At 55.2% G+C, this 25,797-nt stretch overlaps 7 protein-coding genes across 7 annotated transcripts; 3 read left to right on the top strand and 4 right to left on the bottom strand.

Moving 5' to 3' along the window:
- Window positions 1–84: 84 nt before the first annotated feature.
- POSPLADRAFT_1146367 (hypothetical protein) lies at window positions 85–1,410 on the bottom strand (the record flags this gene model as incomplete). The annotated part of the gene is made up of 4 exons (XM_024485921.1): window positions 85–572; window positions 656–685; window positions 749–1,142; window positions 1,192–1,410. 4 exons carry the CDS (start codon window positions 1,408–1,410, stop codon window positions 85–87), a joined length of 1,131 nt encoding a protein of 376 aa, XP_024337750.1.
- A 1,608-nt stretch (window positions 1,411–3,018) lies between these two features.
- POSPLADRAFT_1047260 (hypothetical protein) lies at window positions 3,019–5,923 on the top strand (the record flags this gene model as incomplete). The annotated part of the gene is made up of 2 exons (XM_024479242.1): window positions 3,019–3,911; window positions 3,967–5,923. 2 exons carry the CDS (start codon window positions 3,019–3,021, stop codon window positions 5,921–5,923), a joined length of 2,850 nt encoding a protein of 949 aa, XP_024337749.1.
- A 2,607-nt stretch (window positions 5,924–8,530) lies between these two features.
- Window positions 8,531–10,222, bottom strand: POSPLADRAFT_1047259 (hypothetical protein; the record flags this gene model as incomplete). The annotated part of the gene is made up of 12 exons (XM_024479241.1): window positions 8,531–8,674; window positions 8,787–8,907; window positions 8,963–9,024; window positions 9,083–9,179; window positions 9,229–9,436; window positions 9,494–9,576; window positions 9,627–9,716; window positions 9,770–9,793; window positions 9,849–9,898; window positions 9,953–10,025; window positions 10,081–10,123; window positions 10,180–10,222. 12 exons carry the CDS (start codon window positions 10,220–10,222, stop codon window positions 8,531–8,533), a joined length of 1,038 nt encoding a protein of 345 aa, XP_024337748.1.
- Window positions 10,223–11,006: 784 nt separating this feature from the next.
- Window positions 11,007–13,508, top strand: POSPLADRAFT_1057895 (hypothetical protein; the record flags this gene model as incomplete). Its single annotated transcript, XM_024480974.1, has 11 exons — window positions 11,007–11,129; window positions 11,195–11,332; window positions 11,388–11,445; window positions 11,563–11,674; window positions 11,833–11,884; window positions 11,950–12,032; window positions 12,095–12,446; window positions 12,565–12,749; window positions 12,823–12,952; window positions 13,013–13,199; window positions 13,351–13,508. 11 exons carry the CDS (start codon window positions 11,007–11,009, stop codon window positions 13,506–13,508), a joined length of 1,578 nt encoding a protein of 525 aa, XP_024337747.1.
- Window positions 13,509–14,106: 598 nt separating this feature from the next.
- On the bottom strand, window positions 14,107–15,659 carry POSPLADRAFT_1047257 (hypothetical protein; the record flags this gene model as incomplete). Its single annotated transcript, XM_024479240.1, has 6 exons — window positions 14,107–14,274; window positions 14,373–14,621; window positions 14,642–14,854; window positions 15,075–15,212; window positions 15,308–15,358; window positions 15,591–15,659. The coding sequence occupies 6 exons, from the start codon at window positions 15,657–15,659 to the stop codon at window positions 14,107–14,109; spliced, it is 888 nt and encodes a 295-aa protein (XP_024337746.1).
- A 715-nt stretch (window positions 15,660–16,374) lies between these two features.
- Window positions 16,375–18,037, top strand: POSPLADRAFT_1147113 (hypothetical protein; the record flags this gene model as incomplete). Its single annotated transcript, XM_024486024.1, has 12 exons — window positions 16,375–16,417; window positions 16,491–16,533; window positions 16,594–16,666; window positions 16,719–16,768; window positions 16,830–16,853; window positions 16,909–16,998; window positions 17,058–17,140; window positions 17,195–17,411; window positions 17,478–17,574; window positions 17,629–17,693; window positions 17,747–17,837; window positions 17,891–18,037. The coding sequence occupies 12 exons, from the start codon at window positions 16,375–16,377 to the stop codon at window positions 18,035–18,037; spliced, it is 1,023 nt and encodes a 340-aa protein (XP_024337745.1).
- A 2,830-nt stretch (window positions 18,038–20,867) lies between these two features.
- Window positions 20,868–23,826, bottom strand: POSPLADRAFT_1146436 (hypothetical protein; the record flags this gene model as incomplete). Its single annotated transcript, XM_024485931.1, has 9 exons — window positions 20,868–20,989; window positions 21,250–21,277; window positions 21,497–21,651; window positions 21,990–22,035; window positions 22,230–22,319; window positions 22,411–22,650; window positions 22,701–22,814; window positions 22,877–23,083; window positions 23,140–23,826. The coding sequence occupies 9 exons, from the start codon at window positions 23,824–23,826 to the stop codon at window positions 20,868–20,870; spliced, it is 1,689 nt and encodes a 562-aa protein (XP_024337744.1).
- Window positions 23,827–25,797: the final 1,971 nt, after the last annotated feature.

Here is a 25,797-nt window from a genome sequence, read left to right as displayed (position 1 = left end):
AACTCGGCTTGTAGCTTCGCTTGGATCCGAGGATCACGAGCAATATAATACGTTATCGCGCAAGACGCACTATCACCATCAAGGTCAGCATAGCTCCTGGAACACAGGTAGCACACTAGCTGACCTGGCGGTCGTGTCTCCGCCGGCAGCGATTAGTGTTTTTGCTTCCGCACTCAACTCTTGAGGTCCATAACGATACCCCTCCCCGTCTCTTCCTTCCAAGAGCTTCGTGAGCATGTCTGCACGTCCGTTTGGAGACCGAAGTCGGTCGGCAACAGCCGCGATAGCTATGCCATTTAGCTTCGGTATAGCGCCATATCCCTCGCGAAACCCAGGAAGACGGCCGATGATAGGCTGAGCCCATGCTGGGAGATATGCGAGAGCAGCAATGGTCTTTCCACGTTTCACGAGCACCTCAATCAAGGGGACCTCCACCATTTCCAGCTCCGTCTTCTTTGAATGGGAGGCCGCTTCAGCGATGGCTTGAATGCCGCTCGCATTCGACTTGGGGATGCGAACAACATCTTTTGCTGATACAAGCATGCCAAAGGGTCGTCCGAATGAGAGATCGGCTACATGATTTTTCAACATGATACGACGCAATATACACAGTTAGTCGATGCGAGTACTCGAGCTGGCAATGAGCTGGACTGACCAATGGTATCAAAAGACCAAAACATGAACCCTGTGTGGATGAATATGCATGAGAGCCAGATCACTCGCGATGAAAACTATGGAAAGCACACACAAGGCATGCAATCAAACCATACTCTGCTATCGTGGACCTTCCACGAGACTGATCCGATGATGCCCTCTGCACCTCCGCTGCCTGCCTTCTGTATATGTGCGCACAGAGCATCCCATTGATCCTCCAGGGCATGGAAGTGCACGCTCACAGTACTCTCAAGGGTTCGTATACTCTGAGGTGAGAACATATGCGCCTCGACACGTCGCTTGCGTGCATGTTCTGCACGATCGCGTGTGGTGAAGATATTCGCGGCCCCACCAGCACTGAAGATGTCATAGAAAGGCGCCTTGAGTGCGCTGGAGGGATGGCTGTAGATGGCCTCGAAGGCAGAGGGGCCGGAAACAGAGACATGGTTAGGGGCGAGGCGAACAAAGGAGCCCATAGAATGTGCCGACTTAGCGTCCAACCAGGCAAGGTACCACGGAAGACTGACCGTGCTGGACATGCAGACGATCCACAGTCTCCGACCACTGGTTGCGACTTATAATCCAAGAAATCCATCCCGAAGTGAACTTTGCGAGGAGCGCTCCAGGATACTCTCGAAGCTGAAGCTGGTCGATGAAGTAGGGAAGTAAGAGCGACAATGTTATGACACCAGCAGACAGACAAGTCAGAGCGGACAAGACGGTCGAGAAATTCAACGCCTCGTCATAAGTCAACATTGCGGCGCGGAAACGGGGGAATGGTAGTGTAAAGTTCGTTGTACATTGGGAACATCATAATCACTATAACATACACGAAATGAACAATTTGATATCGTCCCGATGTAGAAAACAACATTGCCACCGACATGAGCGTCGAGATAAGGATTCAACAGCCCCATGACACTGTTGTGGGCAATAATGGGGCTATAAGAGTCAGTTACGGTTTTGTGAATGACATGTGAACATAGTTTACTCACAAGAAGGCATGATGCGAGCCGTGCTTCGGCAATTGTGTAAACAAAGTTGCATAGTGAGCGCCACAGTCTTCGTCACTTCCATGTATAAGTAACCCTACTGATGTCGTTGATACTCAGTAGAGTACTACTTATTCTGTATCAAGGTATGAAACCGAATAGATGTGCACAATGAAACGGCGAGGGGAATGCGCTCGGCGGAGACAACGAATATGAGAGCGAAATTGAACAAGTCGACCAAAGTGAGAAGTCGAGGAGACTTAAGTTTCTGAACCGCAGACGTAGCGCTTTTGCAGATCAGTTTGCGAAGAGTACCCGCAGGGTAGGAGAACCTCCGCAAATAGCGTCGTGGATACTATGCCGACATAGCTCTCGGTGAATGGTGACAGAGCGTACTCGTTTGCGCTGCCACCTGAGAGGGCTCCTGCGAACAAATCGCAGGCTTTGTACTTGTGGCCAGTACATGCATGCTAGTAAGACCGGAGTCTAGCATAAGAAGTCTAGCACCTAAACTGAGGCTTGGCTTGGCTGTGGAATGCACTATGTCAAAGCTTAGAGAAAGACTAATCGCAGCGTTGCGCACCCAGTATATTTCCGACTCAGTGAGAATCGCGTATCCAAAATTGAATCGTACGGGTGGACAACGTGACGTCAAGAACCCAGTCCGCGTATCAAGGATGGGACGTATTTGAATACATTACATCGGTGTAAAAGCCCTGTTAAGTCATGGTTCCCGACGTAGCTTTGTGAAGTAGATTAGGCAAGTCAACAAGATGTGATCACCTCGGTCAAAGACATTGTGGCCAACAGACATAGATAGAATAGCGGGATGCCCTGAAATGTAGGCCATCAAGTGTAAGATAATGCGTTCGAAAACATTGAACGCACGATTAAAAGAACCATCATGCCAAGGCCCGTTGCTCGCTAATGACGGCGCCCAACCCTTCCATGATGCACTCCTGCCAGCTTTACCAGCCGAGATTGATGACCCAAAGGAGAGAGACCGATAGTGCGCGCGCCCAAATGCACAAAAGCGAGCAAACTTAAGAAGTGAACGGCGTCGTAAGACAAGTGACTGTAAGCCTCGACGTCCAGACTAGGAACCATGCATCTGTGCTTGAGAGATCGTTTTAAGAAATGCATCGATAGTCTTCAAAGAAGTCCCAGCAGGTTTGAGATCAAGTCCGCGGCCCGCGTCGTCGCGTCACTCGTCGTCGCTTGCCATCGTCCACGACTGGTGTCTCATCTCATCTCAGCCTCACTTACACTATTGCTCTTTATCTCGCTCGCATTAATCCTGAAGCCCCCGCCACTCGTTGTCGAGCCGGTTCTCGATTGACGTCGCGCGGAAACTCGCAATATTGCTCTGAAAATGGCGCACTCCCGAACGCACTCCGTCGACACGGAGATGCACGAACTCAACCAGGAGGCTGACTATCTCGAGGAGAAGACTCATATCGTCCCAGGCTCCAACGGTAGCGATGCGAAGCTGCAGAGACATGATAACGACCCTGATGCACAGGCCATGGTCGTCGCGTCACTTCGGTCACAAATCCAGGATCTCTTCTCGCAGGTCTCCCAGCTCAATAGCAAGCTGGTGAGCTCGTATGACAGGGTGTCTGACCTCGAGGATGAGCTGCATGTTACCTCAGCGAATCTACGTTCGACGACACTCAAGGTCTCAGAGCTCGAGCTCGAGCGTTCGCAGCACCTCTCCGCTCTCAGCACAGGGCTGCTCGTCGAGAAGGATCATGTCACCACCGAGCTTAATCGACTCATGGAGAAGGCGACCGAAGAGGCGGCACAACGAGGACAGGCAGAAAGCGCGCGAGCCGAGATCGAGAAGGACCTGGATGACCTGAGCGCGAACCTCTTCAACCAAGCAAACAACATGGTCGCGGAAGCGCGGATAGCGCAGGCACGAAGCGAGCGCAAGGCTGAGGAGACGGAGCGCGCTCTGCGGCAGGCCGAGGAGGTCGTCGGCTTGCTACAGGAGCAGATGCAGGCGCTGCAGGGGGAGAAGGAGCGCGCAGGCAGGGCGGTCGAGGAGATGAGGATCACGATGGGCAAGGGCAAGTGGGTGGATAGGCCGCATGAAACGATGCAAAGCTCGCGTCCACGACTGCTGTCATCGCACGCACCGTACCAGGAGTACCTCATGTTCATCTCGCACCTACGCACAATCCGGCCCGCGAGCCAGCACCCACCGGCCATGTCAACGCTGCTACCATTACCATTCCTCGCCCGGCTAGTCACGGAAGACTCGTGCGTGCAGACCCTGCACTTGTTGACTGTGTTCCACTAACCATGGTGGCTGCAGTGACCCCACCGTTCGACTGGACCTCGCACCTTCGCTCAACTGGCTCTCAAGGAGATCAGTTATATCTGCCATTCACAGCGGCCAGCTTACTGTTGAGCCAATGTCCACCCCCGTTCTATTGGAAGAGCTCGCTCCATCCACGATACCCGGCGCACATCATACCCAAATCTCGTGTGCACTCTGCGGCACGTCTATCATCTCGCCACCTCAATCTGACTCGCCCACTGCAGTAGCGTTCCCCTCAACAGGTGGTCCAGTGCGACCGCACGGCAACAGCTCATGGTCGTCTTCTTTATTCAAGAATTCGATTGTCCAGACGATCTCGGCAGCCAACCATGGTGTCCTTACCCACTCCCGTAGTCAGTCACCCGCACCGCCAATAATCTCAGAGCCTCCCGCGCAAGTCTACATATTCCGCGTTGCTGCGACATCATCCGGTCTCCCGGTTTCACTTCCACTCTCGTCGCAGCAAAACAGCGCGCAGAACCGTCCAACAATATACCCTTTGTGTACGTCAAAATGGTGCCTTGCGCGCCTGCGCACTACATGCTCGATGTGGGCATTCGTTCGGACAAGCATGGTCGAGAAGGTATGGGAGGAAAGTCCATATGTGGCCCCTGTGCGCCCTTCCCCGGCAGGCACCATCAACGGTATCAACGGTCTGGATAAGCATGACGCGGTGAATGGCGTGTCAGAAGCCGACAGGAAGCCTACAGTGCCCCCACGGCGGGCGCGCATGGCGATCGGTGCGCTCTGGGGCTCAGTGTCTCGTAGTCTGAGCAGTAGCGGGAAGGAGCTCGAGGCAGAGCTGCCGAAGGCGGTTCCTGAGAAGCCCCTGCCTAAGTCGCCGACGACACCACTACTCCCGCCGCCTGTGCACCCCTCACTGTCTGCTCCTGCGAGAACGTCGACTGTCCCTCCGACTCCCCCGCCTTTGCCCAAGAGGAATCGTGGCAGGGACACGAAGTCAAAGACCATCGCGTCTCCCAGTGACGATGCTGATCCTAGTCCTACTCTCGATCGCAAAGCCTCGCAAGACGTGTTTACTACACCTGCAGAAGAACCAGCTGCGTTTGTCGATCTGCGCGTTCCGTCACCGACTAGCGTTCCCTTACCTCCGTCATCACCGCCTTCTCCAGAGCCACATGCATCAGTACAACCACCGTCTACAACACATCATATGCAGGAGGGGACCGGCTCGTCACGTAATGGGTCTCCCGCTCCCCCACCATTACCACGCCGCGCGGCCGCACGGCCGCGCCCCGTCTCTGTTATTGTTCCTCAAGAGCCCGCCGCGCCCTCTGAGACCGAAGCCAACCAACCGGAGTCTGTTGTCAACGAACCGAAGGAGAACGATGGCACTCTTTCCGTATTCGGCGAAGTTGGGGAGCAAGCAGTGACCGCATCTGAAGCCGAAGCGAAGCAGGACACCAACGGCGCGCCTCAAGAATCTGAGGCCCCGGCAGCCGAAGCACCAGCCGACGTTGCAGTGCATGAAGAACCTGCTGCGCCTGATGGCCAGTCCGTAGAGCCGGCATCGCACGAACAGGAAGAGGAGCAATCCGCCGTGGAGACCAAGCCAGAGGTGCCGTCTGCGACCATCGCGGTTCCTGAAACTGCTGACACAACGAAGGTTGACGAAGTCCTGAATGAGGATGCCGATGGCAGCCGGTCTCTGCTAGACACATCTTCACTCAACGGGCTCGTAGACGGTGTAGAGGGGCAGTCAGTTCAGGATCGCAAAAACGCGGCCGATGCGGTCGGCTTGACAGATCATCACCCGGCTGCTGATGCGCAGGTCGAGTTACTCAGCGGCGTGCACGATGAGCTGACAGAGACTGCAGCGGATGAACCTGGCTTGTATGTTGGCGATGCAACTTGGGAGGAGCGGGCATGGAAGGAGCTTATAAAGCTGCGAGAGGAGATGTTCTGGGCCAGGATTGGAGGTGTACGGTGATTTCTCTCGATGCTATCACCCAGAGGACGGGGCTAACGGACAATCTATCGTACAATACAATACCAAATGCGGTCGCGTACTGTATCTCTTCCGACATCTGCTCAGAGTAATTATGGGTAACTGGATATGTTTTATGCATTACATGTAGGGTCATCAACATAACACTTTATCGTCACCCAAGTACCTATTCGAACAAGTGGAACGCAGAGACATGAGCATCACAACCTAACCTTCACTGGTGAGTCCTGAATTACATGGCGGTCTGTTCTTGGACGCTTGACTAGCATTCCCGTCTAGCCTACGTTCAGTGGAGCGCAGCTTTCACACTGCACGGCTTTTTGTGCCCATTAGCACGACCATAAATATTGACCTCTGCGGAAGCTGATGACTTCCGTACCTATGATGGTTGTACTCACATACAAGAGAGACTTCACCGCACGACACAAGGTCATGCCGGCACTGATTCCATCCAAGGCCGCACTTTCATGCGAAAACCATATTCGTTCAGCGCAACATTCATTTTTCGCAGCCGTTTCTGCGCTGGCTTTCATCATTTGATTCGACGGTCGCCTTGATACCAGGAATCACGAGCAACGTATTGACACCCCATACCCATAGTCCTATGCAAGACCCTCTACACGTGAAGGATCTTGTGGAAGGTTTTGGTACGAGTCACGATTAGGCGATAGGCAAGAACTGTGGCGGGAGTACTACGGGTTGCCAAATTAGGATTTTGATGGGGCTCTTGCCAAACAAAAGTCAATAGACGCCTTTCCTAGTTTCAAGTGTCGATACAAATCACCGTGCCTGAGGTCCATAATAACCACTCTGCGGCGTTACTGCATGCTCACGCCTCATCCGCACCTACCACCTACAGCTGCTTTGGGATAGAATATATAATTCATTCCACAGGCCGTCTGCATATAATCGACTATTTTATTAGCGCCATTCACACGCTGGCCAGAAATAAGCAGGATACAGCCTCGCTTTATACAGCCGTCTGTGGTCAGGACTATTCTCACCGAATATGAAGAATAGAGAGAGAGCCATTAATCTCGCGTAAAGTGGATCTAATAATGCACAACCTGATACCTTCCGTGCAACCGTGACTACGTCAGAGAGCATCGCATAACTATTACTCTCGCACAGTTTGCGTCAAGGTAAGTACCGGCTGCCACCTCTGGATACCGAGCGACGTTGCTTACTGGTTGAAATATCCAGATTATTATGCGTTGTAGTAAATACGCGATCAGGCCGATTGTCTAGCACATTTCTGAGGGGCGTACTATAAATGCTCTGAGCAGCCGTCTCTAAGTGATCTATGGCCATGCGGTGATCTTCCGTTGCCGCACTGTAAGTCGAAACTCAAACTACTGACCGACGACGCCGTACAGTAACAACGCGGTCACGAGAACCAGTTGTATCCGATCGCCGTGTGTCGCAGGATTGTATACATGATCAGAATCTGATCGCCGAGCCTTTCCTGAACTTTGTATACGCATGTAGCTGAATGTAGCCGTCTATAGCAGTCTGCTTCATGGATAGCCTTTGATAGGCACGGCAGGTCCGTGTGTAGACGGGGCTCCGCTGCGGGCGATGATGGAGACCAGGGGCACCGTTATCCGCGATAGTAGCCCCTTCTTCGATCGAATCAACTCTCAGGGCGCATGACGACGTCCCACATGTCTGAGGGGCCGAGCTAGTGGTGGTGGTGGGAGTCTTTCTGCTTCTTCGCAACCGCAGCTCACCCAGCTGTGCTCTCCGTTTGAGATTCCCAAAGATGGACATCGCAACGCCAGAAGATCTAAGACACATTCGTAGACTACAACACATTCAATCCTCACGCGATCATACCCAACTAACCACGATGAGAACAAGGCAGGTCAATCTGGAACCCAAGGTAGATAGCAGATCTTCTTCCCTCAAGTACATCTGGGCACAGATCTGAATCTCGCACAGATCTCAGGCCCTTTCAAGCAACCCAAAACGTCAAAGCCAAGACGGTCCGATTTGATTGCGCAACGATTCGTGAAACCCTCTATGATTACATGCACTTGCAAGTTACTACTTGATACTCTAGATCTTCTGTTACCACCTGTTTTGCGCCGAACGCTTGAAGCCCTTCAGAAGACCACCTTGAGAACCCTGGGACAACCACTATGTACAGTATGAACCTGCCCCTTTTGACGGCTTGCGTATAATACACGAGTGCCCAAATGTACCTCCGAGCTCAGCACGAGCAGAGCCGGAGGTGAAGCGTGGAGAGCAGAAACGATCAGGATGCGATAACTGGACGACAGGGTATAAGGGTATAACCAAGACGGCCGACCGCGGGGGCACGAGCGCAGCGCAACAGGTGCGACAGTGTACAGGCGCCGCTGGCGACGATGGCGAAGCGAGCGGCTGATGGAATGAGCGTGGGGGCGTGGCGACGACGCATGCGGGGCCACGGCGCATGCCGGTGCGGATGTGGGGTGTTTTGATCAGTGCTGGGGACGGACGGCGGATCTGGCGGCGCACACGGGGCATGAGAACGGGGGGGGACGCCCGAGCGGGTATGACGTACGCTATGTACATGCGGATGGTATGCGGCGCGTGACGCGAAGCCTAGAGCGCCTCTGCCTTGTAATCCGACGCAGGGCTGCCCAGCTCGGTGTCAGACACCGCCGACTCGAGGTCGGCGACGCGCTTGCGCTCGGTCTCGACCGCGTAGGGTGGGATGCTATCATCGCCGACGGTGAACGTCTGCATCTGCGACCACATGTGTCAGCATGGAAGTCCACATGTGGATGTGGTCGTGAGGGATGTGGACAGTCGGATCGCAGGGCGAGATGGATGGGACAGGGCAAGCAGAAGCGCTTACCTGGACGTGCACGCCGCTGAGGTCCTTCGTGTGCGCCGACTTTGGACGTCCGACGTTGCTTGCGATAGGCTGGTTGTTCATCGAGCGGAAGCCAACGACGCCTGAGTGGCTGCTCGCGGTGCTATGATTGCATAGGATCAGCGCGCCACTCGAGTTTCAATAGAGCGAGTACGTACTAGATCTCCGGGCCCTCGCTTTTGAACTTGGTCAGGCGACGCACAGCACGGCATGCAACGATCTAGCAACGCGGGTGATCATCAGCCGGGCGCACGGTTGCATGGAAACGGGATACGCACTGTTGATGCGATCGCGGCAGGCACGTTGAACACGATGCTCATGATCGAGTTCAAGTTCAGCACCATGAAAATCGTCGCGATCAGGTTCGCAACGAAGCTGTACAAGAGTTATGCATGAGACAAACGAGCGAGGGAGAAGTGCTTACGCGACCATGAAGTAGATGAGACCGTCCTTGAACAGCATGCCAACGAGCTGCGAGCGGTGCGCGCGGTTGTATAGCTTGATCGCACTCAGTACCATGACAAGCGCATCAAAACACATTGAGTAGATGAACGTCGCCGCCAGGGTGGTGTTGTTCGTGTGGGTGATGGCGCAGCCCTCGCCGGGAATCCACTCAGCCTTGAGCAATACACCTAATAGAAACCAAATGTCAGAGCGATCTAGCACAGATGGAGGCAGTCATGGCGCACCCTGCAGGATCAACGACCAGTGACCGAGGATCACGAACACAAGGGGGATGACAATGTACAGGCTCTGCGACCAGAGTGCCATCCTAATGAGGGGTAAACGTGATGAACTACTTGGTCCTAAGTGTAGACATACGTGCGGATTGACAAGTTGATACTCGCTAAGCCCACTGCAGCGTCGCCGGCGAGCTGGTCGAACGTGTACAGCGCCTGGCAGTTGACCTCCCTGGAAGCGATCGTCTTAGGTCGACTGTAATCGGACGCACAAACAAGACCCACTTTACAGAGTCAAGGGCGATCAGGCTAGTGACAGTCAATGCGTTAGCACGTACGAGCACGATCGATCATGAACACGCACATTCCGATCAATGCGAAGAAGAGGCAGTATCGTCCAGCCATGTAGAAGATCTATTGCAGGAGGTGAGACGACGATGCTTTTGAACATGCGCGCCGCGGACTGACCAATGGCCATTGGAACTTCCGCTTGCCGGTGACGAAGGACCAGTCAAAGTCAAGCGTAGTCACAAACTCCCAGCTGAAGAAGACGCGTCAGGAACGGGGATTGACAGAGTGTAGTGCGGACGACGGACAAGTATACGCCCGCCAAGCAGTGCATCAGCTTGGTGAAAGCACCTGCGAAGGAGGTACCGGTGAGCACGACATTGAGAGCGGTACACAAAAGCACACACTAGCATCAAGCTCCAACTCCGTTGGTGAGCTCCAGTCCGGCATGGTGTCTGAGAGATTGAAGGTGGTCGACTGGACTGCAGATCAACGGGGAGGAGACCGACACCGCCTTAAGACATTGCGCCAGGCAAGGCCCAGATATAGACGAAATTTTTGCCGTGAAAGAAGCTCGCTGGCATCGCGAAGGGCTGCATGTGCAGGGGTTCACGTCAGTGCAGCCGAGAAGGGAAGGCCGAGCGCGGAAATAGCGCGTACGAATATTGAGCTGGAGCCGGCATCAGAAAAGAGGAATATTGGATTCCGTCAGGCAGCAGCGGCGTCAATCATGCCCTCCGGCGCTGGGAGTGCCTGGAGTGGAAGCTGTTGTTACGAGAGCCACTTCAAGCACACCGACCGTTCAGGCAATGGCAACCACACTTGCCCTATCTTCCGCTGATTCTAGTGTTGGCGCTGGGCACGCGAGCACGCGATTCGCGCCCCCGTACGCAAAAAGCCTCCGCGTTCTTGGGCACGAGACGAGGCCGGATCGAGAGGATCCTCATCTCGACAAGCGGACGTCCAAATGAGGAAGGTGCTAATTTACCGGTGATGAAGAGAGACGCCCACCTCGATTGACCTGGAGGCATCCCACTGGCCACCGCCGTCCATTCATTCGTCGGATCAGGACAGATGTCCTCCCACTGGACCCTGTTCGCACCCGCTTCTCTTTCCCTTTCTGATACCGCCCTTGCCATGCCCCGGACATTCTGTCTCCGTAAACAAGGCCTCTGGCCTCAAATCGCGACCTGGCGGAGGATCGTGTCCTCACTCCAAGTGTACCCACTCCAATATGTATTCCACATTCCCCACCACGGAGCACGCCCTGCTGCTCCTCACACTCGTTGCTATTCTATATGTTTATCGATCTGTCGTCCGCCGACGCAGCGAAGACGTCCACAGGCTGCTTACCGCAGTGCGTTTGCCGAACGGCCCCTGGTGCAATGCAAATGCTGACCTTCCATTCCGCTCGGAACCTAGCCTCGCGATGTCGCCAGTCTGTGGTGGGGGCATGAGCTGCTCGCCTTTGAGGGAGAGGCAACCGAGATGTACACCCGGTGGGCATCCGTCTGCGGGCCTATATTCAAGATCAAGGCAGCCCTCTTCCACCCTGACATTGTGAGTTCTGTTCGGGTCTCCTGCCTCGCGCGCGATTCAGAGCGCCTCTCCCTAGGTGGTGGTGACGGATCACGCAGCCGTACAGTACATCTTCCAGAACGTCGACGATTATGGTCAGTCCTGCTCTTTGCTTCGATTCCCGGGGACTTGCAGACTTTAGGCGCATCCCTTCCTTCCTCTCGTCTTGGCGCTTCCATACTCGAATGTATTGACTGAAGCCCACTTTGCAGTGAAGTCTCCGGCGTTCAGACCTCCCGTAGCCAATGTGCTCGGCAAAGGACTTGTATGGGCCGAAGGCGACGACCACAAGAACCAGCGCCGCATCCTTGCCACCGCATTCTCGTAAGTCTTCTGCTTCTATGCGGCTCGATCCTGCAAGAGCACGGGACGTCCCGTGCTCTTCAAGGATCGAGTCCACCTTCCATAGATATGATAGTGGCGCATCCCTGACGATAGCACTACTTTGAATCCATTCCGCATGTGGTCCATCTTTCCAATAGCCCCGAGGCGGTCAAGGGAATGTCCGATGACATAGCGGAATGCTCTGAGAAGGTCAGTCCCACTTACCTTCCTGAATGTGACACATCTGGCATGCTCACGATCCGAACTGCTCGCAGCTCGAGAGCCGCCTCACGAACCACGTCCTCTCCCACGGCGGAGGCAGCACCGTCAACATCGTCGAACACACATCCACCTGCACGTGCGTGCCTGCGCCCGCTCACCCGAACCCCGAAACTAAAACGGCGCTTTGCCTTCCGTCAGACTCGACATCATCGGCCGCGTCGCGTTTGGCTACGACTTCAAGGCGGGCCAGAGCACCGAGGCGCAGCAGATCCGCGCGTCCTGGGAGGGCCACGTGAACAGCGGCATCCAGTTCGGCGCGTTCATCGCGATGCTCGTCATCCGCGCGTGCCCGTCGGTATTCCTCCTCCCGCTGCCCGCGATCAAGGCGGGCGGGCGCATCCGCGAGATCGTGAGCAAGCTCTCGATGCGCCTCCTCAGGCGCGGCGCGTTCAACGATCGCGGGCGCGACATCCTGAGCATCCTCATGAAGAACGACGGCGCGCGGGCGGCCAAGGAGGAACGCCTCACGCCCCAGCAAGTCGTCGATAATGTGCGTATTGCACCACCCCTGCCATTCTGGCTTCGCGCGAGATCCGCGCGTCCGGAGCTGTCTGCTATGCGTCGGCGCCCATGTCAGTGCTGACGCCCGGTTTGAACTTTTTCAACAGATTAGCACGTTCATGATGGTCGGTCACGAGACCACTGCAGGGTCGCTGAACTTTACTCTGCTCGAGCTCGCGCGCCGTCCCGGGTTGCAGCGGCGTCTCCGGGAGGAGGTGCGCCGGAAGGGGCGCGAGCTCACGTACGAAGACGTCCAACGCCTCGAGCTCCTCGATGCGGTGGTCAAGGAAGGGTAAGCTGTATCCCCCGACGCTCGTGCTCGCGTCGCCTTACTAATCACCTAACTGTCCCGTGCTTCTTGCTAGGCTGCGCCTGTACCCCGCTTCTCCCCAGACCGAACGTGTCGCTCTCAAGGATGATGTTATCCCGTTGAGCAAGCCCGTCCGCACGAGCGACGGCACGAGCATCATATCGCTCCGCGTGGCCGCAGGGCAGGTCCGAGTGTCTTCCCTGTGCTCGGCTGTCATCTTGCTCACCAGCGCGCGCACGCTATAGGTCTTCCATATCCCGTTCACGACCATGCACGTCAACCCGGCCGTCTGGGGCCCAGACGCAGCCGAGTTCAAGCCCGAGCGTTGGCTCGTGCCTGGGGGCGTGCCTCCCCCGTCTGAGCTCCCCCACGGCTGGAGCGGGCTCGTCACCTTCTGCGACGGGCCGCGCAACTGCATTGGATATCGCCTCGGTATGTGTCCGCCCTTTCTCTTCGGCTCCCCGCAGCGAGTTCGACCCTAGCTCCCTGCGCGGGCCTTCTCTGTCGCAATTGAGGCTAGGAGCTTGAAGCTTGAAGCTTGAAATTCGAACCTTACCCTTGCTGACTTGCCGGATGTGACTAGCCATCTACGAGTTCAAGGTGATCCTCGCGACCCTCGTCCGCTCGCTCGAGTTCCGCGAGACGACCGCCGAAGTGCACACGCGGATCTCGCCGACGCTGCAACCGGTGACCGACGGCCAGGGCGGGCTGCTTCCGCTCTACATCTCGCTCGCTGCATGAGCCGCGGGTAGTTGCCACACGCTGCTCCCGGTCGCTAACTAATGAAGAAAAGGGAGGGCTGCTTTGTGGCGCACACCCGTCGGTGGCGCTGCACGTGCTCATGGAGGTTGGGAGGCCACTGTTGTCAGTATTCATCTACGATACCCTCGCATAGACATCGCTATTGTTTGGACCTGTTGTATGCCCGAAGGGCGGTAATGGAAGTTGCGCCGTAAACGATGCTCAGCTGACGAAGATAGCTCAGGGGACGCATTGGATGGGAAAATTGGTCATCCTCGCGTAGTTAGGTTGACAAAGTTGGATGCTGGTAGTGAAGGCATCGTGCACATGGCCGTGCTCTGGCCATGGCTAACGCCGTTGCGCTCGGGGCCCCGAAAGTTGCCTTGCAGCACCAAGCGCACAGCGGTCGCACGGACCCTTGTGCCCCTGTGAACGATCTTCCAAAGTCTGTGCCGTGCGCCCGCAGCGAACCCTAGCGTCCGCAAAACCGCAAGTCCCAGGCCTCACAGTATCTTCTCGGTGATCTACATCGCAGGCGATGCGTTTGTTCCCAGTTAGGGCTGTCTTCTGAATCTCTCTCTACAGATCCCGCGAGCCTCTAAGAGTTCTCTGCTTCTGTGCTTCTGTGCTTCGTCATTTTGAAGTCTAGTTTATGCGTACGGCATGCCTTCTGCAGTCTGCAGCCCTCAATGAATTCGACGGCGAGCCGCTCCAGCGGGCGGCACGCCAGGCCTCCCCAGCTGAGCCAGCGCCTATTTGCCTTCGCCTGAGACGTTACGCGGCGGCCAGAAGGCCCCGGACATCACTGCTTGCATCTCCGCAGGAAGGGCGCGCCCGCCCGCCCGTGATTCGAGAATCACCGACAAGCGCGTCGGCAGCCCTCGATGAACCGCCGGTCATGGCCGGGAGCACACCAACTGACATCACGCAGGGTGGTGGCGACTGCCGGCCGGGCTGCGTCGATATGGCCACTGATGATGATCCAGGGCTTTTCCAACGCTCTCGGCGCTCGCGCCTGGCTGCGGGCTTGTGTGATGTGGGATGGCGTGTGCCGGGCCATGCAGTCTGGCGCACCCTCGCGACGACATGCGTCACGGCGTCGGGGAGGGCCATCTCCAGAGGTGCGACGCCACCGCAGCGCAGCCGCGAATCGGGAATCGGGGGCGTTGAGAGAACCGCTGGAAATGGGCGGACCCGACGCTCAGAAGGCGGTCCTGCTGACGAAATGAGTAGGCCGCTTCCTCGGTGAGGCATGTCCGCACTCGTCTTCTGGGCGTGCCGAAGGACATCTCGCCTCGAGGATAGGATTTATGCGTATTGAATTGACCGATGTGGACAGCGCGTGGCTACCGCCGGGCCCCCATCAGAATATGGGGGCCGAGAGTGCGTGCGTGGAGGCGTGCGAGCAACTAATTTTCGTTTCGCGAGGCTGCACGGTCTGGATGCCGGCGTGCGTGGGTCGATGAAGGGCGTCCGCTGGCGAGGGCGCAGATGCAGGCTTTGGCGATGCCATCGACTTCGACGTCGGTTGTGCGCAGGGCAGGAAGCTCAACATCACTTTCTGACTTCTGCCCCCGAGCTTAACCCATTCTGACAAAGGCCGTCGGCCAGACCAGTGATGCCGCTTGCTGCGCGCCCCGTCGTGACTTCGCTTGCTTCGACGTGTTGACGGGGGCTGACGTTGAGAGGAGCAGCCGTCGTAAGCTAATGCCATGCATGACGTCTCGCAGCGCACCCCTATATTCACAACGAGGACTGGGGACTTGCGCGATGTGGCGACGCTTCAGGCAGCGACTCACCACGAAAGAAAGCGGGATCACACCACTCACGAGCATGCGCCAGATACTTGGCTGCGGATATTCAATTTTGTTGAACTCTCAGGCCCAGGGCAGCGTTTAATCTCCGCAACTAGTGCGATAAGAATCACGACATGCTGCCGTATGGGACTTCCTGCGATGTGAATTGGAGCCAAAATGGCCCTCCCAGAATGCAGCAAGGCCTTTCAAGTTACTGTCTTGGTCTTGGTGCGAAGTTTGCAAATGGTGGAGTCTTGCAATAACGTTCTGCGACAAAGGCACGTACTCGGTGAATCTTGATGAGGTGGTTCGAATCGAAGTTCGTGAGAGATTGCGATGGCATAGGCACTCCCATCTTGAACTCGCCACGCAAGCGGAAACATCAGGTGAATCTCCTTCGTAGAATTCAAGACTTTGCAAGGGTATGATTGCACTCAGGAGGTACACTGTGATCAGCGTATGTTCCAGAACAGATTTGATAACGTGCGAGGGTGAGATACACGCAGCGTTGCATGAGATCTTGGGAGTTAGCGAGAGAGATGCTTCCGTTGATTTGAAAAAGATGGCCTTATAAGGGAGTTGTGGGCGCATACCTTTGCTGAGCTAAGCCTATTGACGCTGGGAACCCCGAACAAGGGAACTTGCCCCATTTGCGACTGAGCTTCAAGGCATATATGCTATGGTCGGGTTATGGTCTAGAGAGCTTGCGCGGCGTAAAGCTGGCTGTATGCGCGGCTCGGTGCGTACGCTGGGATAGTGAGCGTCGTGCGAGGGAGCAAATACAGCGACAACGTTCAGTGGCAGGAGTCTGATGATGGAACATGTGAGGGCATGGATTTCGAAGACCGAGACTCGCAGGGTGCTTTCGCAGGCAGAAGCATCCGCTTCCTTTTCCGTGCGAGACTGCACCGCGAGCTTCCCTCCTCCACCCAGCATGCCTATATAGCGCCCTGCTGTCCCGGTCCTTTTCCTTGCCTCGGTGTCCCCGCTCGAGTCACCCCAGCCGCTTTCGTCCCCAGCGCTCTCCCCTCGCTCCCGCATTCCACGCTACTCCTTAAACGGTCTGCAACATGGTCGATTGGAAATCACCCGCGGAGATCGAACAGGACGGCGGTCAGTGTTTGCACGCTGTGCCCTGATCGCGGGGAACATCAAAATCACGTACGCTGCTGACAATTGTCCACAGTGGCCTTCAGCCGGTTCATGCACGCACTTCTCGGGCTGTACATGTGAGTGGACGCGTTGCACACGCTGGACACAGCAGGAGAGTAACCTGACCATTGTCTCAGCTGGGAGTTCTTCACCTCGCTCCCATTTGATTGGGCCTTTATCAGTGGTAAAAAGAAGTTCAGATGGCCGCTGGTCAGTGCCATCACTGTCGGAGACATGTCCCCCCTCGCTGAGCTAGCTGTAGATCTTTTATTTCGCTGGGCGATATTTCCTTTTGTTCGCGCTGATCGGCATGTGAGTTGCCCTGGTCCATAGTCTTTAGCGCAGATGACTTAGAGTTGCGTGTGTCTTGCAGCGCAATCGCGTTGAACGTGACCAAGTAAGAGCAGTCTAGCTGCTCGTTGGAGCCCTTGCTGACCATGAGCCTGGTGCAGACCTGTCAACTGTCAGGCGTTGTACACATACAACCAAGTTTTCGGCAATGCGGCGATTGGTCTCGCAAGCATCAACCTGTCTCTGCGAACGTACGTATCATTGATTATATGCGCATATAGTCACACTTTGACCTATGTCGGTTGTGTAGAATGGCAGTCTGGTCGCAGGCATGGTACATTGTGGTCCCGCTGGTTGCCGTCATTCTCGGCCACTGGTCGCTGCTCCTCCACGGTACACCGCCTTATTTACTTTGTCCTTGATTGGAGCTAAGATATGTGTCAACAGGTATCCTGATCAAGGCCGCCTGGATCCCGGGCTCAGGCTGCGCGATCACGAACACGGACAATAAGCTCCTCGCTGCGACGTTTTTCTACTCTATGGCGTTCGACTTCTCCGTGCTCACGTTGACCGCGTGGAAGCTGGCGTTCCCGCTGAACCGCGAAAAGCAGAGCCGCATCGTGCAGCTCATCTTCCACGACGGGCTCATTTTCTTCATCATCGCGTGAGTGCCGCAGCCTTCCGCCCCCGTCTGCGTTCTTGCAACTCAATATGGCGGGTCCATGTACAGCTTCCTGGCCAACCTGCTCGCGGCGATCTTCATGATGCTCAATCTCAACGCGGTGATGTCGATTATCGCTAACGTGCCTGCGGCTATCGCGTCGACCGTAAGGCTTTTGAGAGCTTGCTTTTCGATGCTGTATCAATCTCCTCTATCGCAGATCGTCGCTTGCCGTGCTGTTCGCCGGTTGAGCAACTACACGTCTACCGGCGTCGAGGTCTACGGGTACGTATCATCGATCGCCACAACCTGGCCCCCGCATTTAACACATCAATCAGCTCGACCATGGCGTCAACGCTCAATTTTAGGCGCACTCGCGGCGGCCCCGGCGTCTCGATGAACGACAAGAAGGAAGGCGTCCACGTTCAGGTCAGTACCGCGCACCTTCTCTTACAATCGCCCCCTGATGGCAGCGCACGCAGATGGAGACATTCGCAGCGGTGTCAGAGATACCGGACCCCTCGTTCGTGCAGTACGACGTCACGGGCAACATCATCAAGTCAGACGTCGAGAGCTACGACGCGGAGGCGCAGGCGATCTCGGACGAGTTCAAGCGGCCGCCCTACTGAGACTGCGCGGCCGCGCTCCTCCCGCCGCCCGTGCGTCCCACTACGTTTCCCCCCACGCGCTTCTCCCGCCCCCTTCCACTCCCCGGCCTCTCTTGCTGCCATCTTCCGCCTGCGCTGTGTGCATCCCGGGTTCAGTTTCAGGGTCCGCCTCACGTGTTATCTTGCTTGCTCTCGCATCCGCACTTTCGCCTGCTCTCTCACCGTCGCCCGCGCAACAGCGCGTCATCTGCCCTCTCCTCCCGCGGCTCTCGGCCCCGATGTACTTTTACCCAGGTTCTCGCTCCCGAGCGCGCGCGCGCGCGCGCTCGGGCCCATTCACCACGCTCGCTTTTCCCCATCCTTTCCCAGGGCGCACACTCGTTTCTCGCGCACACCGGCCTGCCGCATGCGCCCATCGCGCGTGCGGCAGGAGGTGACCTGCGCCGCCCCGAGGACGCGGTGTGTACATCCTGTATGCATGCATATATATCCCATATACCTGCCTCCCCCTTTCTTCTCGCATCGCATTCACTTTGCATCGCCGAAACGCAAAACCATATACAAGCTGCTGTTACGGACGTTTCGCTGCTCTACCCTTGCTTTCGCATCTACGGCCACCGTCGTTGTACAGTATACCCGATGCGCAGACTCCATCTCGGCCCGCGCGAGGGCACGGGCGTTCGTGCGTTCTCAGTTTCGCACGAGGGCGTTGTCGTGCAAATCGCCCAAAAGGAGTCGTCGTTTACCAATGTAGAATAATCAATGGGTTCATTATTATAGGAAGGCTGCTTGCCAGGAACATGAACGCGCGGCCGCCATGTGCGCTGCGAAACAGTCGGATGCGACGGTAAGTGAGCTTCGTTCCTAGCTTGAAAATTAGAAACGTGCTGTGCGGATCGTCGTGTGCAGCATTGAATATTTTGAGGGAGGGGGAGCCATTACGGTAGGATGACGCATACGGTCGTCATACAGCAATGTATTCTGTATGCGGTGATTGGCCGTTTCTGGTGCAGCAGCCACACGAGACACCCGTCGACCGCGCCCGGATTGGCTTGAGTAAGGCACGTCGAATGCGATCTCGCCGTGGAAGCGACGCGCGAAGATCCGAACACTCCACCATCTCGACGCCGTATATGGGCATCGTCCGGGGCGCCGAGCCTAGTTTGGTCCGATCGAAAGGGGGGTTGGTATCTCGCGAGTTGAATTTGAGTGTGGGGCTATCGCGGGCCTGTCCGACGCAGACACATGTACTCACACCGCACGACGTGCTGACAGGCATGAGAAGGTGGTACGCGTGAGGGAGCGCTTGAAGCTTCGATCCTGCTGCAGTGTCTGCTGTATAAGCTGTTATGGCAGCCGCGAGCCGTGCCCTGGTTTAACGTTCGTGACGGAGCATTTGCCACGGTCGAACATTGAATAGCGAATTCTGCGTCTTCTCGACCTTCCAATCGGGCTTCTGTCATAATGGTTACCCCAGCTTCAATAGCAGATGCGCTGGGAAATAGACACAACCTAGGACCACCTTCGCGGTCCCTGCGATCCCAGTTGCGAGGGCAGACCCTATGGTCTTAGGCCCACCTGAGGCGCCACGGCCAAGCGCTGCGGGCGGGGATCTGCGACCTGCCCAGTACGTTCTGCGAATATCTGATGATGCGGTCCCGAAGGAAGGCATTAATTAGGCTCCACTCTGCTCAGTGACCGGCGCTGAATCGAGGGCGCATAAATTTTATGATCGCTGGTGAGCCCCGGCAGAAGCTGGGGAAGCCTTGGGCGCGCGAAAGCATCCTGGGATATGCGCCACTTGCCTAAATTGGAGGCTGGGCGTGGGATGCATCGCCGAGGACTGGCGGGGCTGTCGTGAATGTGTCTGCTGCAACGTTGTCGCTCACATGCACATGTCTGTGGCGGCGGCGTAACGCGGCACGATGCGGGCAGTCTCATTACTGAGAGATGGTGTCGACCCGAATGGCAGAATGTGTCCCCCGAGAGGAAATACAGCTTTGAATTGGTCCACGCTGATTATTGACAGCGAGAGGGAGATCGTGCTGTGCTGACAGCCGCTCCGCTTTCCTGTCGGAATGAGCCAGTCACGCGAGGTGGGCATCGTCACCATCGTGCCATCCCCGCGCAACTGTCAGTGGGGCGTAGTCGCGCGGTAACGAGTGGCGTCGAGACAGATGTCGTCCACACAGTGCGTTGTCGCTCAAATTCAGATTCAGCTTTCCCCATGGTGCCTAATATACAGAAGTCTCACCGGTACTGTGCCTCCCCGGGTAGTCGGCAGACCCCCCAAGTCGGCAATTTCATAATATCTCCCTCCACAGTACTCGATTACCTTCGTGCTTTTGTATAGACATAGGTTTTCATATGCCTGCTTTCATTTCCAGCTTGAACGAAAGCGAACGGTACAGTAGTTCTGGAGTCCCTTCCTGAGGACCAGCTCAAGCCGTTGTCACGCTGGTGTACGCCTCGGTTGAAACAGCTTGTGTCGGAGTTTCATTTTCCGATCACGTCAGCGACCTCATTGTATGCTTCGAGCTACCTGCCCATAGAATCCTCAAGCGTTGGCTAAGCGGACCTTGAAATATCACGCGTGATGGATGGTGATGGATGTGTTACTTTTACGTGACTGCCGACTTGGGCGGTCTGCTGACTACCTGGGGAGGCACAGTATCGGTAATGGCAGTGGATCTGCTTGCAGTCATTATTAGCGGAAAGTGTTCCACTCCGACCCTGTGGGGTACCGTGTATGGTGTTTCGCAAAACACTTTGATACTTGAGCCGATCTGCTGGAACGGGTGGAAGTGCTACCGTTTTATCGCTGAGGCATCGTGTTTATCATAACCACGTTTCAAGGTACTATGGGGTGTATAGAGTTGCTCATGGCCGCGTTCGCAAGCCTCGGGTTCACGAAGCACTGCACCTTTTTCCATGATTCTTGTGTCAACAGATGCGTTGAGATCTTCTTCACACCTGTAAATATTTTCAGTGCAATACAATGAGTATTATTTGTACCGGCACGAATCCGCGAGGACAACTCGTCTTGAGGGTGTAATAGGCATAGAGTTGCTCAAATCGTCACGGCATGTCACGGCGACAAGTTCACACTCCGACGCGGCAACGCCCGCCAGCAGCGAGACGAGTATGGTCTTGCAAACGCATCTGTGCGACGTGCCGAGCGGAGTCTGAACTACAGTCACATTCAGCCACAGGAGCAAGACAATCTCACCCACCACGCTTGTCTACATCGTACCTCAAGTGCTTTGAAGTATCGGGTATGTCGATAGACATTTATATCAATAGAGAATGAAGAATGAAAGCTTCCAGAGTGAAATTATCATCGCATTTGGGTGAGATCTAGTTCGATATTTGTGTACACTGTTGTCAAAATGCCTTGTCGAGCATGCTACTCTTTCCACATTCATGATTTTAGTATTTCGGTGCTATGGGGGCATCCATAGGGGCTATATACACTCTCACTGATTTTTTGGGATTTAAAATAAAAATGTGGAAGGCTGTACAAGGAGGTTTGAGCAACTCTATGCCTTGAGCAAGTCTATACACCCCATAGTAATCCATGATGAAATGCGAGCTGTAGAAGGATGCCGGCAGGAAGCGACCAAATTGCCGTGGGTCTGCAAACACAGGTCACGGTAGCAAGTCCAGACTCCGCCACGGCAGAGGTAGCGGCATCGCGACCAAGCCGATCGTCGTGCCACCGCAGATCACGATCGATGGCGGAAATCGAACTCATCACGCATGGTGGCAGGAAGTGTCACGCTCGTTCTGTAAGCCACCCACGCGCTGCGATTCAGTTTACTGACAACATACTGGGTTGGAAGATGATGAAATATGAAAAGAAGATGTCAGACCGGGAGAACGGCTTACAGAACCAGGACAAACAGTGTACACAGACGATCTACAATGTAAGTGAGGTATAGTACAACGCAAGCTGAAGATGGCATCTACTCACCCTCAGTACGGCGCGCTCGGAAGACGAGTGCAAGGCTGAGGATGTTCTACACGACACGGCAAGCATGAGAAGGAAACAGTGAATGTACGGATGGGTAGGAACAAAGCGGCTAAACTGATTACAGTAAATGTCACACGAAACAGTAGGAGGGAGTATACTAATGGAGAACAGGCACGCGCTCCGCGTGATAGAGTAAACAGTAGGATAGGGGAGGACTGTACGATTGCAATTCTAGCACACGTTTTGCACATGCCAAAATCGGTCGATGTCGGGCTGAGGAATATCAAGACAGGTGTTGAGCCCCTTATGGATATCCGTTGTCCAGCGGATCTAACACCGGATCATTAAACAAAAAAAGGTCGGTTATGCCTTTCCGTCGCAGGGGGGATTCCACTCACATTTATTACTCCATCTTTCGGACTATAAGTTCTATAGGCTCCTGTTTATGGATATGCAGGTGCTCCTTCTCATAGATACCCAGTACCAGGTCGATGCTCCCTCTGCTAACGAATTCAGCAGATACGAGGACGACGTTCTCCGTGTCGTAGCTGCACTCAGGCTTTACAGAGCCAGACTTGCGCTCTGTTATACCAAGGCGTTCCTTGTCGTCCTCAATGGCGTCTTCCTCACGTTTGATGGAGGTGCTCCTTATGGCGGGTCTCTGAAAAAAAAACATGTGTGTATGGTAAGAAACGCCGGGGTTCGCCTGACCTGGAGGATAGCAGCGACTGCCTTCCCTGCGCTTCTGGCGAGCTGGAGCCTAGTCACGTTCCCGGGTATGCGCTTTTGCTTGCACTCGGTCTCGGACGGCGGAATGTCGCGGAACTGCAGGGTCAGGTGTAAGGGGGCATACGCGTCGCCTCTGGACTTGGAGCCTGAATACGCACAATCACGCGGAACGACACTTTTCTGCTCCCCCCTTCAAGCTCGGGAAATGCAGGATCGCCAGGATTGGCGAGCCGCGATAGATCGTCGATAAACTTTGATCCCACACTGATGAAGTCTTGTTCGTCGGTAGCGAACTTGACCCTCACGGGCGACAGACGATCTCCCAGCCCGTTGTCGTATGGTATGGTAATGACCTGTGCTTCGCGCTATTTTGCAGCATGCTTAACATAGCGTTGTGCGAAAGGCGGTAGGACACGCGTACCTTGATGACTACTGCAGTATCACCAGTCATGTTTGTAGAAGCGCTTGTCGGTGTCGAAATGCGAATTTGCTGCGCCGTCGCGCTTGGCGACCTGCAGAGACGCTTTGAGACTATCTGAGCATCGTCACGATGCACACTATGCTTGTTCGATTCTCCTGCGTAGCTAGATGCACTCGCCGCCCAGACAGGCTGATCGGAACCGCTGGGCCTTCTGCCGTCCAGGGTGTGTCCTTCCTGAGTCGAAAAGGTGTCCAGGGCAGAATCAGAGGTAGACTGAGAAGGGAGTGGTGAGCGCCGCAGTGGAACTGTATCATGGTGGATGCACGCCGGTTCTCCCCTTGGCATGAATCCTGGTGCGGAGATCTTGTTGTGGACTGGGGAAGCGTCGCCAGACACAGGTGCGAATTCTTCTGCATCCGTGGTCTCCTCAAGCAACTGTGAGACCGAAACACCAGTACAATCGGACTGGGAAAAGGCGTCTGCATCAACTGGCGCATTGAGCAGGTCTTGAATTGCCATGCTCGGGTCCAAGCCGCGGCTACTGTTGTCCGGCGCGGTATCGAGAGGGATCGACGTAATCTGCGCACCTGCATTGAGCGGCCCTTGGAGGAACAGGCTGGGTGTTTGAGCGTAATACGCCGCTGGAACAGTATCGAAGTATGGGCGCGATGACCAGGACTCATTCATTGCGTCAGACACATAGCTTGCTGGAGAGGAGCCGCTGAGGTGTGCCGGTGAGGAGAAAACGCAGCGAGAAGGAACGCTGGACGTGCTCGCCATCGAATTTGCCGACCCGTCGACACCGGGGGCACAGTGATAGTCAGACACAATGATACTGTAATGATCGGAGGAGCGATGGGTGCTTCTCTTCGCACTATATGGTGCGTATCTTTGGCGGGAGGGTTTAGCATGACCTCGCTGCAAACATCGGTCTGCATCGATCGGCATGCTGGCGATGTTATTGTACGGCATATCTGCAAGGAGTGCCGGGCTTGTATAGTCCGTCACGGTGTCGAAGGGCGCTGGCGAGGGCTGAGCAGGGTAAGATGGAGTAATGTAGGCGTAGGTCATAGGGCCTTGAGGGTATATTGGAGAAATGTGAGGGTATGTGTGCGCTGAATGCGGAGGATGCGTCGTGAAGTTCGTGATGGCATGTGAGTACATGGGCGAAATAGCTTCCAGAGGAGTGATACTGCTCGCCGGAGAAGAATAGAAGGCTTCGGGTCCCACATGCGGGTAGGCTGAATAGTTGGAGCCACTGTCAGCAAACGGCTGAGGGGGAATGAATGAATGCTGGGCTATACAAGGAAAAGGTTCAATTTTTATGTGGTGTTGAGGCTATAGGATAAAGCGGAGTACACTGCGCCTGCGCCCGATTCCCTGCGTTATGTAGATGGCCAACAGAGGTCGAGTAAATGCCGGGGTGCGACGGGGCGTGATCGAGAGAATGATACAATCCTCTGGCATCGTTAAATAATCGGTTATCTATCGGGTAACTTGAAGTAGGGAAGGTGGAGCTTGCGTAGGCCAGCCTCGCAGTCATCTGGGAGGGATAGGCTGCTTGAGTTGTGCTGGCGGGTATCCTCATCTGCTCCTGAGACGGTACATTCCAGTACGGACTATAGTCAGGATGGGCTGTGAAGATGTCATTGCGGGTTAGATAACGCAATCACCATCGGAGGGCGGACCTGTGATGTTCCCGATTGGCATAGGGATCCGTGGTATCAGCATGTCGTTGACGAACATGGAGGCGGCGTACGTGGACGAAGCCTGCAACATGTTCCTGCCGCAGAATGTACCTGGAAGAATGCGGGCTTGCTCCTCGGTCATTCTGGTAGTGAATGAAGCGGGATCAAAGGATAGTCTGAAGTGGGTGTAGTATCGGAGATGCTGAAACGATTGTCGATGGCTGGAGTATTTTGCCTCTGGCTCTGGCTGCAAAGATGCATCCGGAAACTGCAAAAGGAAGCCGCAGGCATTGGCAGAGCAAACGGTATAATATCTTGAGTCGAAGTGGTAAACACATACGGATATGGAAAACATACAGATTGAATGGCGGATAGTGATGGGCACACCTGGCGCTGTCAAGAGTGAACCCTTTTTCTGGAAGCCGTACTCTTGAGGAGCAGGGGGGTACTTGGCAGGAAGCCTCACTATATCTACATCGGCCTCCCCTTTGCTCTCACGACCTGGATAACCGCCACGAGGTTTGAGACACTGGAACGGCACGCTAAAGTAGGCGCTGAGCTCACGAGGCACTGGAATAAGATGGATATGGCTTGTTGGTCGTTCAAGAAGCACATAGGGCGGTGCCCATGCTGACAGTGCATGTCGCATTCTAGTCGTTATGATAAGTTATGTGGCCATGATGATGGGCTAGATCTTGACTGATTCTATGAAACGGCCACAGAATAACAAATAACTGATCACGCGGTGACTCTCGTACCTTCCCTACAAGCTTCAGCGCCTAGATCCTCACGCCGTACAGCTTTATAACGCGATGTTGGTGGGGTGCCTTCTTGCTGTTGGCTGTGACAGAAGAAGGATGAGTGAAGCTGATACAAGCACGACGCAAGGAAAAGAAAGAATAGTGGTTGAACATTGAACATGGACGCTTGTGTCTGAATTTCATTCATGTGAGAACATGAGCGCGGAATC

This window comes from Postia placenta, assembly GCF_002117355.1.
Source record: "Postia placenta MAD-698-R-SB12 unplaced genomic scaffold POSPLAscaffold_9, whole genome shotgun sequence".
In the NCBI taxonomy this organism is placed as follows: domain Eukaryota; kingdom Fungi; phylum Basidiomycota; class Agaricomycetes; order Polyporales; family Adustoporiaceae; genus Rhodonia; species Rhodonia placenta.
This window is presented reverse-complemented; position numbering and strand designations above follow the sequence as displayed.